The 12,457-nt window shown below is 46.6% G+C and overlaps 1 protein-coding gene across 1 annotated transcript in view; it reads left to right on the forward strand.

Annotated features, from left to right (window-relative positions):
* Positions 1 to 6,954: 6,954 nt before the first annotated feature.
* LOC114705587 (DNA (cytosine-5)-methyltransferase 3C-like) overlaps positions 6,955 to 12,457 on the forward strand; it is a 36,305-nt gene continuing 30,802 nt past the window's right edge. Inside the window, exons 1-3 of the mRNA XM_037205319.1 lie at positions 6,955 to 7,139; positions 9,885 to 10,047; positions 11,281 to 11,342. Of these exons, the coding sequence (XP_037061214.1) occupies positions 9,891 to 10,047; positions 11,281 to 11,342 (219 nt within the window). The 5' untranslated portion in view covers positions 6,955 to 7,139; positions 9,885 to 9,890. The remainder of the gene's footprint in view (positions 7,140 to 9,884; positions 10,048 to 11,280; positions 11,343 to 12,457) is intronic.

The raw sequence follows: 12,457 nt of genomic DNA on the forward strand, positions 1-12,457 counted from the left end.
AGCCACAGCTATCTCACCTTGCCGGATCCTCAGCTGGTCTTGTCTCCTCAGACTGGAGGCCTCTGAGTTCTCATCCCGAATGGGTCTCAGCTGAACTGTATTGCTCCATAGCCTGAATGCTTAACCAGCCACATCTTAACCAGCCAAAATCCTCTAGCCAAATGCCTCTAGTTTCTCGCCCTCACGCCTTATATATCTTCCTGCTTTCTACCATCACTCCCTGGGATTAAAGGCTGGCTTTCTGGGATTAAAGGCGTGTCACCATGCTTGGCTATTTCCAGTGTGGCCTTGAACTCACAGAGATCCAGAGGGATTTCTATCTCTGGAATGCTAGGATTAAAGGTGTGAGTGCCACCATTTTCTAGCCTTTGTATCTAGTGGCTGTCTGTTCTCTGACCCCAGATATTTTTATTAGAGTACACAATATTTTGGTGAACACAATACCACCACATTTCCTCTCTTTTTGTCTAAAATTAAAAAAGCATATAACTAATACAGGAAAAACTATCTAATAATATACAATATATATAGACAAAAATTACATTAATGATGTCTAGTCCATTAACATTTGACCGATTCAGATAAAAAAACTCCATTATATATATTAACAATGTCCAGTCCAGTAACATCTGATAAACTCAGAACAAAAAAATTTCATTACTTATCTTATTTAAAACAAGTAGTTCCTTTTTAAAAGTAGATTCCATAATCTCCCTTTTTATCTTATCATATCCATATTTTCTCTTTTTTCTTTTCATAATAGATTCAGTAGTCTACCTTTTGTCATTTTTATATCTTCCCCCTTTTCTTCAGTGTAGATTCAATGATCCACCTATTTATCCTATTATTTCTTTATCTTTTTTCTCAGAGTAGATTCGATGATCTATCTCATATCTATATTCTCTTTTTCTTTTTGCTTTCTAGGGGTGAAGATATCTTTAGGGAATCTTGAAAAGAAAATTTTTGGGTTAATCATCAAGTCCTGTATCATTTTTCCAGTCTCTGCATAATAGGAAAGTTCAGAGCTTTTTTTCAAGTCCTTGTTTGAGTAGTCTGTCAGGCTGGATCTTCTCAACTAGTCCTCTTGAAATTGTTCTGACCAGTTTGTAGTCCAAAGTAGATTTTTTTCCATGGTGTTAATCGGCTTAATGGCTTTATCATAGTCCATGTGGAATCATCATTGTAAGATCCCATCATACTTTTGAAGATTTCAAAGTCACTGTTAGGCGTGGTTCTGGTTCCCTGCGGATTTTTTTTTTTTTTTTTTTTGCCTCCTCTGTGGTTTGGAGCAATCACAGTCTGATAAATGTCTGTCTCTCGGAACCATGAACATTCTTCCCTAGAATAGAAAATCTTCACAACAATTTCTCCCCACCATTTGTCTTGCCAAACTTTTCCAAACTGACCTTTGCCGATGCTTTCTTGTAACACGATGGTCCTGGCAATTCTTCTCTGAACCAGCAGCAGTAAACCCTTCGTCCCAGGTAGCAGCATCACCGCAGTCACCAACATGATGAGAAGGAGCTGGCAATGTGGAGCAGTAGCCACTGCTTCCATGGTCCCACCACTGTTTGTGGCTCAGTCCGGGCCAAAGCTTCTCCCAAGCCTCCTAGGCCGGCCTCAAACTCGGGATCCTCCTGCCTCTGTCTCCTTCAGCAAATCCTACCAGTGTGCGCCACCACAACCGACTGAGTGTAGCTTGGGCCTGAGCTGGGGCTCACAAGGCCACAGGCAAACAGCTTTTTCATGAATTCATAACACAAACGTTGGGTGCCAGATGTAGCAGGAATCTTAAAAGTTCTTATTAATAAAATCAAACCTCAGGCGAGTTATTGGGGTCCATGCTGGTAGATCAGAGAGACAGAACGAGCCACAGCTATCTCACCTTGCCGGATCCTCAGCTGGTCTTGTCTCCTCAGACTGGAGGCCTCTGAGTTCTCATCCCGAATGGGTCTCAGCTGAACTGTATTGCTCCATAGCCTGAATGCTTAACCAGCCACATCTTAACCAGCCAAAATCCTCTAGCCAAATGCCTCTAGTTTCTCGCCCTCACGCCTTATATATCTTCCTGCTTTCTACCATCACTCCCTGGGATTAAAGGCTGGCTTTCTGGGATTAAAGGCGTGTCACCATGCTTGGCTATTTCCAGTGTGGCCTTGAACTCACAGAGATCCAGAGGGATTTCTATCTCTGGAATGCTAGGATTAAAGGTGTGAGTGCCACCATTTTCTAGCCTTTGTATCTAGTGGCTGTCTGTTCTCTGACCCCAGATATTTTTATTAGAGTACACAATATTTTGGTGAACACAATACCACCACACTGTTCACCCACTTTTTTATAATAAGCCAAAAGTCTGGGGTGGTAGGATACTGCCGCTCCTCCAGCTGCATGGCACGTGCAGTTCAGCAGCTAAGCAAGGGGTCTTATGTCATCAATGCACGCTGCGCGCTGCATGATTATGTGCTCATGGCGTGCTCACGCCATCAGCGCATTCATGGTGTAGCTCTGTAAGGCCAGCTGTGCATGTGCATGGGGATCCTTAAAAAACTAGACACAGACTCCTCCTCTCTGTTCTCTCTTCTCCCTACTGTCTCTTCTCTGTTCTCTCTGTCTGCTCTGTGCTTCTTCCCCAGGCCTGGTTCTTTTGTGTCGTCCCATCCCACCCCCCACTCCCTATCCCCCACCCCCTTCCCGCTGCTGCCACTAATAAAGCTCTGATACTGGGTTTTGTCATGGCTTGTGACCTTTCTGCATGGTAACCAACACCGTTTATTATTTTTAAAACAACACCTATCCCAATGACAAACAAACAAAATCACCACCACCACCAAAACAGTAACATCTACGATGAAGGATTAAATGGGTTACTATAAAATTAACTAGGTGAAACACCTAGTAGCAGGTGGTACATTGTAAGCTCTCAAAAAACAAACAAACAAACAAACAAACAAAAACCTACCTTATTATCAGGTGGGGGATTTATATTTCTGTTGTCATAGGTTGAAGAATCAGTTTTTAGTGCTGAAATTGAACCCCAAGGCCTCCTGCAGCTAGGCATTAATTACTCAGGCCCATCCTCTTGGAGATCCTGGAAGAGAGGCCCAGGAGAGAACCTGTCCTGGCTTTGAAGTTTGGGCAATAAAGAGGCCTGCGGCTACAGTGGCAGTTGTGACAGGGACGGTGTCCCGGCTACAGGAACAGCAGCAGCACATTCAAGGATAATACCAGTGACTGGAAACAGGCAGAGCTCCACACCGTTCTCCCCAGTGACTTAGGCAAACCCAAGATTTGAAGCTTCAACACAGAAAAGATTCTAGAACAGGCCAGCATGAAACAGAGTTGGGGTGTTTATTAAAAATAGAAAAATGCTCAGGAAAAAATATATAATTTTGCCAGAAACCATAAATGTCAATTTCTCAATAAAGAATCACAGGGCTGAAAAAATGGCTCGGGCGGGGTGGGGGGTGGGGGGTAGGGGAGGCGGGGGGGCGGGGAGGCACTTGGCTCCACAGAGATCCACATGGGAGAAGCCAAGAGCTTACTCCAGCCAGATGGCATTTGCCCTCCTCGTGAATACTGTGGTATAAGTGTATGCATACACATATAACATGTACACACACACACACACACACACACACACACACACGCCTTAGTCACTGTCCTATTGCTGTGAAGAGACACCATGACCAAGGCAACTCTTACATAAGAAAGCATTTAACTGAGGGCTTGCTTACAGTCTCAGAGGGTTGGTCCCATATCATCATGGTGAGGGGCAGAAAGATGTGGCGCTGGAGCAGTAGCTGAGAGCTTTACATCCTGCTCTGCAGGCCGCAGGCAGAGAGCAAGAGAGAGACTGGGCCTGACCTGGACTTTTGAAACCTCGAAGGCCCACCCCCCTTTGGCACACTTCCACCAACAAGGCCTCACCTTCTAATCTTTCTAATCCTTTTAAACAATTCCACTCCCTGTTGACTAGCAATCAATTATATGAACCTATGGGGGCCATTCCTATTCAAACCACCACAATACATACAAGTTTAAAAAGAGAACTATTTAATAAAAAAACATTTAAATGTAGATATGAATAGACTCAGGCTAAGGTAAGACACCAGGTGTGGTGTGGTCTTCAAAGGGAGAGCCATCATTACATGTCTTAGCATCAGCCATATATACCATTCTCGTGGCTGTCCAGTTAATTTCAAAAGGTTGCTAAGACACCATTTTTTTTTCTTCTCTTTCTGAAAAAATGGGATTATAAAGCGGCTCCAGAGTGACCGGGATGGAATTTTTTTTTTCTTTTAAGGAAAAACATTTAGTTGAGGTGGCTTACATTTTCAGAGGTTTAGTTCATTATCCTCATTGAGTAACATGGCAGCGTGCAGGCAGACATGGTGCTGGAGAAGGAGCTGAGCGTCCTACGTGTTGACCCACAGGCAACAGGAAGTGGTCTCAGAATTCTAATCTGATAAGAAGCTCAGGAGCTGTTAGGATTGTTCATTGTTCGAGCTGTTAGGATGTATCTTTTCCCGTAAGTGGGTTTTCTGGTGAGATTCTTAGCAGATTGTAGTCTTATAGTTGGGGACAGAGAAAGGCCTTAAGCAAATGTTAATTGTGTTGGAATTCTAGATGTTCAGCTGGCCAGTGACTTCACCTGGACTCTTGGGTGAGGGGCTCCCTTCTCTTTCAATGTTTCCAGAATGTTCCCTGCCTTTTTTTTTTTTTTTTTTTTATCCTGAGTCATGGGAACTGGACTTGTTGGGCCTGTCGGTAGAATGTGGATAGAGGATAGGAACTATTTTAGGCGGATTTTAGTCATGGCCACAGAACCTGCATATTAGAGGCTGCAAGGCCGTGACAGTAGCTAATAAAATAGAGAATTTCACAAAGCAGGCTGTCACTACGCAGCCCAGGCTAGCCCATCTCAGGAACTATCCCTCAAACGTGGAGGAAAATAATTTATATTTGTTTGTTTGTTTGTTTTTTGAGACAGGGTCACACTATGTAGCCCTGGCTCACCTGGAACTTTCTATGCAGGATAGACTGGCCTTGAACTTACTGTGATCTGCCTGCTTCTGCCTCCTGAGTGCTGGGAACAAAAGCATGTGCCACCATCCCCAGCTAAGAATTTTTTTTAATAAACCAGGTTCATATGTATAATCTCTCCACTGTGGAAGCTGAAGCAGGAGGATTGTTGTGCGTTCAAAGCCAGCCTGATCATGTGAGACCCTGTCTCAAAAAGCCAAAACAACAAAAAAGTTTCTGCTATGACACTGAGTTGTGCATTGTGAAGGAGGCACAGTCCCCTGTACAGTTCATCCCTGGGCACCCAGGTAATGGGCAGTAATGACAGGGCTCATTTCCAGGCCCTGCTCTGGGTCCAGGCAGGAGTTTTGTGGGATACTGATGTGCTTTTGGGAAGGTGTGCTGCCCACCTTTCAGACACTGGCTTCCTAGGCACTGCTCATGCCCTGGGGGAAGGTCTGAGGTAGTTAATGATTGTCAGCTCTGGGCAGCAGGTCTGCTTGGACTTGTGTAGGAAGAGGGCACACTCCTGTCTGGCTTCTGGTGACCCAGTTAGGGCCCGTCTGAGGGACTGAAGTCCAAGGCTGTGGGAGAACCCACCACTGACCCTGCATGAGGTCATGCATGTCCTTGCTTTAGGCCTCTGACTCCAGCCCAGCTCCTGACTCCAGCATGCCTCCCCCTCACGGTGTGCCTTGAGAGAGTGAATCCTCAAGCGTCCCACCAGGGTCCAGCCTCCCACTCACGGCAGGCCCCTCAGATTACTTAGTGACACTGATGTGGTCTGAGGGGAAATGCTCCTTCTGAACACAGGCCAGCAGCCTTCCTGAAAGTCTGCCTTTCTGGCCTCAGGAACTAGCCGCAGTCAGCTAGTTTGTTCTCCCAAGTCATGGTGCCTCGCTGATGGGACTGGATCAGACACTTCCCTAGGCTGTGGGGAGCCCAGAGAGTCCTGTAGAGCCTTTGAGAACAAAGTCCCAGCACTGGGCCATGTCTGGCAGAGGAGTCTCATCTTCTGTTTGTCTGTGTAATCAGAGTGAATCTCTAGTGAGCAGATTAATCAGCCAGGGTCTTAGTCAGGGTGCCTATTGCTGTGATGAAACACCATGACCAAAAGCAAGTTGGGGAGAAAAGGGTGTATTTAGCTTACACTTCTACATTCAGAGTCCATTGCTGAAGGAAGTCAGGTGAGGACTCAAACAGCGCGTAAGTCTGGAGGCACAAGCTGATGCAGAGGCCACAGAGGATTGCTGCTTATTAGCTTGCTCCCCATGGCTTGCTCAGCCTGCTTTCTTATAGAACCCAGGACCACCAACCCAGGGATGACACCATCCACAATGGGCTGGGCCCTCCCCCATCAATCACTAAGAAAATGCCTATAGGCTTGCCTGCCGCCTGACCTTTTTTTTTTTTTTTTTTTTTTTTTTTTTTGCTACCTGTAGCTTAAGTTTTCCTGCCTTGCCCACAGTCAGGACAAATCTTTGTCACCCGCCAGTCCCACAGCCGCTCAGACCCAACCAAATAAACACAGAGACTTATATTGCTTACAAACTGTATGGCCGTGGCAGGCTTCTTGCTAACTGTTCTTATAGCTTAAATTAACCATTTCCATAAATCTATACCTTGCCACGTGGCTGGTGGCTTACTGGCATCTTCACATGCTGCTTGTCATGGCGGCGGCTGCAGTGTCTCTCTGCCTCAGCCTTTTGCTTCCCACAATTCTCCTCTCTCCTTGTCCCACCTACTTCCTGCCTGGCCACTGGCCAATCAGTGTTTTATTTATTGACCAATCAGAGCAATTTGACATACAGACCGTCCCACAGCAGCTACCCAATTCGCCTTTCCCCATAATCTCTCCCTGTGTCCCTCCCTCCCCAACCTGATCCTCTGGTTCCCATCTCCACCTGCCCACAGTCCACTCACAAAATCTATTCTATTTCACCTTCCTAGGGAGATCCATGCCTTCCCACTACAGCCCTCCTTACTTAGCGTCTCTGGGTCTATGGATTGTCCAGGGCTGTGCTACATCGCGCCCCCTGGTGGATGCGAAGCTTATAGCATCCCCAGGCAGCTAAAGTGCTTCGAGAAGGTTCTCTGAGGATAGCCTTTTTTTTCCGGTGAGTGTCTGGATGGGACAGAAGCAAGGAGAAAACTGGAGCTAGATAGCAGCTACTCAGTAGTAAACTTTCTCTAGGCAAAGTTCATAGTGACCACCTTGGGCCTCATGAAGTGAACAGATGGTGCTTTAGAATCTTTTCCTGCTCAGGCCTGGGCAACCTACTGCCCACGGAGACCGGTAGCTCTGTGTGCAATCCAACACAGAATTGTAAACTTACTTAAAACATTAAGTCTCTTTTTCTGTGGTGATGATTGGTAACTTGATTGAGCAGTTCTTTTCTTTTCTTCTTCTTCTTCTTTTTTCTTTTTTTTTGGTTTTTCGAGACAGGGGTTTCTCTGTGTAGCTTTGCACCTTTCCTGGAACTCACTTGGTAGCCCAGGCTGGCCTCGAACTCACAGAAATCCGCCTGCTTCTGCCTCCCGAGTGCTGGGATTAAAGGCGTGCGCCACACCGCCCTGAGCAGTTCTTGTAGACAGTGGTTCTCAACCTTCCTAACGCTGCGACCCTTGACTGCAGTTCCTCCTGCTGTGGTGGCCCCCAACCAGAAAATTATTTTCGTTGCTTCTTCATAATTGTGATTTTGCTACTGTTATACATCGTAATAAATAACCGTGTTTTCCGACGGTCTTAGACGAACCCTGTGAAAAGGTTCTTTGACACGCAAGGGGTTTACGAACCAGCGGTTGAGAACACTGTTGTAGATCATAATACTGTTTTTTTGTTTTCATAATACTGTTTTGACTTGGCTTAGTTTTTGCAAACCCAACATGGATTTTAAAGCAAAGGCAAGGCGGGAAGGATGGCTTAGGTGTGTAATTGGAGCTTTTGGGAGGCTCAGTTTGGAGGCTCGCCTGTGTTTAATGTGAGTTCCCGGAAGCCTAAGCTATGGGCGTAGACCCTGCCTCAAACAGAGAACTTTAGCTTTCATTTCCTGAGTGTTAGCCTTGTCTATACCCAATCCTGGGCCCACTTTTCAGATAGTTTTATTTAACTTTTTAGTGAAAGACAGGCTTTCCCTGAGTGGCCCAGGCTGTCTTCAGCGGCAGAAACTGGAGCCTCCACCTCCGAAGTGACAAATGTGCATCTATGGGTTGCTTGTGTGGTTTGTTTTGTTGTGGTGGCTAACTCTAACATTTTTCTTTTTTTAAAGATTTATTTATTAATTATGTATACAGTGCTCTGTCTGCGTGTATCCCTGCAGACTAGAAGAGGGCACCAGATCTCATTATGGATGGTTGTGAGCCTCCATGTGGTTGCTGGGAATTGAACTCAGGACCTCTGGAGGAGCAGCAAGTGCTCTTAACCTCTGAGCCATCTCTAACTTTTTTTTTTTTTTTTTTTTTGAGACAAGGTTCCTCTCTGTAGTTTTGGTGCCTGTCCTGGATCTCGCTCTGTAGACCAGGCTGGCCTGGAACTCACAGAGATCCACCTGGCTCTGCCTCCTGAGTGCTGGGATTAAAGGCATGCACCACTGCCCGGTCTAACACTTTTTTTTTTTTTTTAAAAATGATTTGTTCTTTATCTTATGTGCATTGGTGTTTTGCTCGCATGTATGTCTGTGTGGGGGATGTTGGGTCCCCTGGAACTGGAGTTACAGACAGTTGTGAGCTGCCATGTGGGTGCTGGGAATTGAACCCAGGTCCTCTGGAAGAGCAGCCAGTGCTTAACCACTGAGCCATCTCTCCAGCTCCTGTTACAGTCTTCTGACCTGACATTTTTTTTTTAAATGCTAAGAACTGAATCTATTGTCTTGCCATGTCTTTTTTTTTTGTTGTTGTTGTTTTGTTTTTTTTTGCTTTGAGACACCTTCTCCCTGTTAGCCCAGGCTACCAGCTTTCAGTTCTCCTGCCCCAGCTACCATTGCATATTTGGGCCCAGTTGCCCTTGCTGTTGAATCCTTGAGCGCTTACCTGGTATATCTTTTCTCTATTTCTCCAAAATAGGATTGCAGCCCTCCAGATAAAGGGGCAGCAGTTTCGTGTGTGTGTGTGTGTGTGTGTGTGTGTGTGGTGTGTGTGTGTGTGTGTGTGTGTGTGCCCAATTGGTGCTCACAATGTTGTGTGAGCCAGGGCAGAGGTCACACAAGCCTACGGGCCGTCAGTGAGGACCTGGCTCACTGTCTCAGCTGGCTCACTAGAGAGACAGCAATGGGAAGACGAAGTCCTGGAGGTGGAGTGAGGCCACAGCAGGTCAGGCTGTCACTCCCGATGACGGCCACAGCCCTTTGCCACCGCTTTCCCTGTATCCTTCCTTCCCTTCAGAACTTGGGATTCACCCCCAGCTGATGAGGGAGGGAGGGAGTGACAGGCCAACTGACCATTGGGCCCCAGAGGATGGGCCGGGGTGGGGCTTATGCTGCCATGGAGAGGAGAGAAGCCTGTCTGAGAGGAGGGTCAGAGGGAAGGAGACCTGGAGACAGAGCAAACCAGGGGGTCATGAGGGAAAGGAGTGCACTGGCTTCTTGAGGCTCTGCAGAAGCTGAGCAGGGAGAAAGGGCCGGGGGCAGATGGGAACCTAGCATGTCTGGGGCAAGCATGCCTTGAATGATGTTGTTTGAAGAGTTGCCATGCATCCGTTAACGTCTCAGACCCCAGCTCTGAGTGTTGGCCTCTGAGCCTTCTGGGCTACTTGGTACATGGAACCAAACCCCGAGCCTGAGTTTGATGAGGGACCTGGGATAGGGTTCAGGAGCCCAATGTTACCTGTCTCCTTCCTTCCTATCCATTCTGGCCTTCTCCCACAGACAGCAATGGAGGGAGAGAGCAGATACCTCCAGGATGAAGAGGGTGTCACTGGATGTGAGGACTGTGTCGTCATCAATGGGACCTGCAGTGGCCAGTCCTCAGACACTGCCAATGGTCCCTTGATCCACGTCTTGGAGGCAGTCTGCACGGTGGAGAGCAGAGGTAGGTGGCCAGGGAGGAGCTGGGATGGGATTATATTCTGACACAACAGAGGTCACAAGCTCCACACCCTGGCTCTTGGAGAAGCCTTGGGGATTCTGAGCACCCTCACATGGCTCCTTAAATGGGGACTGGTCTACTCCCACAGGACACAGGCAACATCAAAGCTCTGTCTTGTCTCTGCCCACGGCCTCCTGTCTCTTTCTTCTCCTTGGGACTCTGAGCAAGAGCACCCGAGATGGCGGTTCCCTTACTTTGCCACTCCTGGTAGGGCTGGTCTCAGCGGGGACTGGATCATGGGTCCTCGGGCTGTGCTAACTTTGGCATCATCATGAGAGTTGCTTCCTACTGCCCCTTCCTCTTAGCACCTCCCAGAACACCTGGAATTCAGCCCCCTCTGTGTGAAGCCCCCCTGTGTTGTCCATTCCTGTCCTTGAGACCTGTGGTGCCCTCAGAACTTTCTGTAAGGGCAAAAGTGGCCAAGTTCCTTGTTCACCCCTGTAGCCACTTGACCACGTAGAAATACTTGAAATGCATCCCCTATCAGAAACTGTCCTCGTAGGATTAGGCAGTGACTTCCTTCCTTCCTTCCTTCCTTCCTTCCTTCCTTCCTTCCTTCCTTCCTTCCTTCCTTCCTTCCTTCCTTTTTTTTTTTTAAAAGATTTATTTATTATGTATACAGTATTCTGCTTGTATGTGTTCCTGCAGGCCAGAAGAGGGCACCAGATCTCATTACAGATGGTTGTGAGCCACCATGTGGTTGCTGGGAATTGAACTCAGGACCTCTGGAAGAGCAGTCAGTGCTCTTAACCACTGAGCCATCTCTCCAGCCCCCTACCTTTCTTCCTGTTTGCTTGATTTTTTTTTGTGTGTGCTTGTTTGTTTGTTTCTCTGTGTAGTTTTGGTGCCTGTACTGAATCTCTCTCTGTAGACCAGGCTGGCCTCGAACTCACAGAGATCCACCTGCCTCTGCCTCCCGAGTGCTGGGATTAAAGGCGTGTGCCACCACCGCCCGGCAGTGACTTTCTTGAAGGAACTGGATGCCTCCCCTCCATACGAGGACCCCAAATGTTACTACTTAGCTTGTAGGGAGGAAGGCATGAGCCCGCGCCCTGTCGCTTTATGGGTACACAGAGGAGACAGGGACACGGCATGGGGGAGACACTAGAGGAGGCCTGTCAGCAAGGGCCTGCCGCCCCTTCCTCTGAATGTGTGCTTTGCCTCTGTCCTCCATAGACTGCAGAACAAGCTCACGACCAGCCAAGAGGAAGGTCTCCAGCACGATTGCTGACATTCAGGTACCGTCTCCTCCTTCCCAGGGTTCTGGGCATTTCTTTTCACTTTCAATATATGGGTATCTTGAGGCTCAAAAAATGTGAAATCTGGAGGTTAAATTAAAATCTTCATTCATTATCAAGCTAGAAAGTTTTGAGTTATTGGGTCCTTCTTGTGTGTTTCTGAAATTAGTTCTTAATTTGTCAATATTGTTGATAAGTTAATTAATACAGCAAACTTCACTTATTCTAACATGGTCATACCATCTTTGGACTTTTCGTTTTGTCTTGTTTTGTTTCATGTTGAGACAGGATCTGTCTGGGTAGCCCTGCTGGGCCTGGAGACCTCTGAGCAGACCAGGACTACAGACATGTCGCCACCCCTGACATTTTGTTTCCTAGCTGGGAATCAAGCCACAGCCTCACACATGGTCTAACCTGGGACTATATTCCAGTCCTTAAAGTTTTGTTTTTAAATCCCTCTATTCTCATCTCAAAAAACAAGATACAACATAAACAAACAAAAGACCCAAACCAAAGAAACCCCCAAACATAAAATACTTAGGAATGAACCTAACCAAGAAAATGAAAGACTTCTATAATGAAAACTTTAAGACACTGAAGAAAGAAATTAAGGATGAAACTAGATCATAAAAAGACCTTCCATGGTCTTGGATTAATAGAATTAATATGAAAATGGCTGTACATATACAAATAATTTACAGATTTGATGCCATCCTCGTCAAAGTTCTGTAATGAGTCTTTCATTGTCCCATCAGCTCCCCAAAAATGACACAGAGACTTACTATTAACTATGAAAGCTTGCCCTTGGCTTAGGCTTGTCCCACCAGCTCTTATAACTTAAATTAACCCATTTATTTTAATCTACATTCTGCCTCGTGGCTCATTACCTCATCTCTCTGTACTGCTCATGCTACTTCCTCGAGTCTGGCTGGTGACTCCGCCTTCTTCCTCTCTGAGTTCTCTCTCTCCCTAGAAGTCCCGCCTAAGCTCTTCCTGACTAGCTATTGGCCATTCAGCTCTTTATTAAACCAATCACAGTGACACATCTTCACACAGTGTAAAGGAATATTCCACAACCAAGTTCCAATGACATTTTCCAGATAACTAGAAAAAAG

Source organism: Peromyscus leucopus, chromosome 4 (genome assembly GCF_004664715.2).
Source record: "Peromyscus leucopus breed LL Stock chromosome 4, UCI_PerLeu_2.1, whole genome shotgun sequence".
Lineage (NCBI taxonomy): Eukaryota > Metazoa > Chordata > Mammalia > Rodentia > Cricetidae > Peromyscus > Peromyscus leucopus.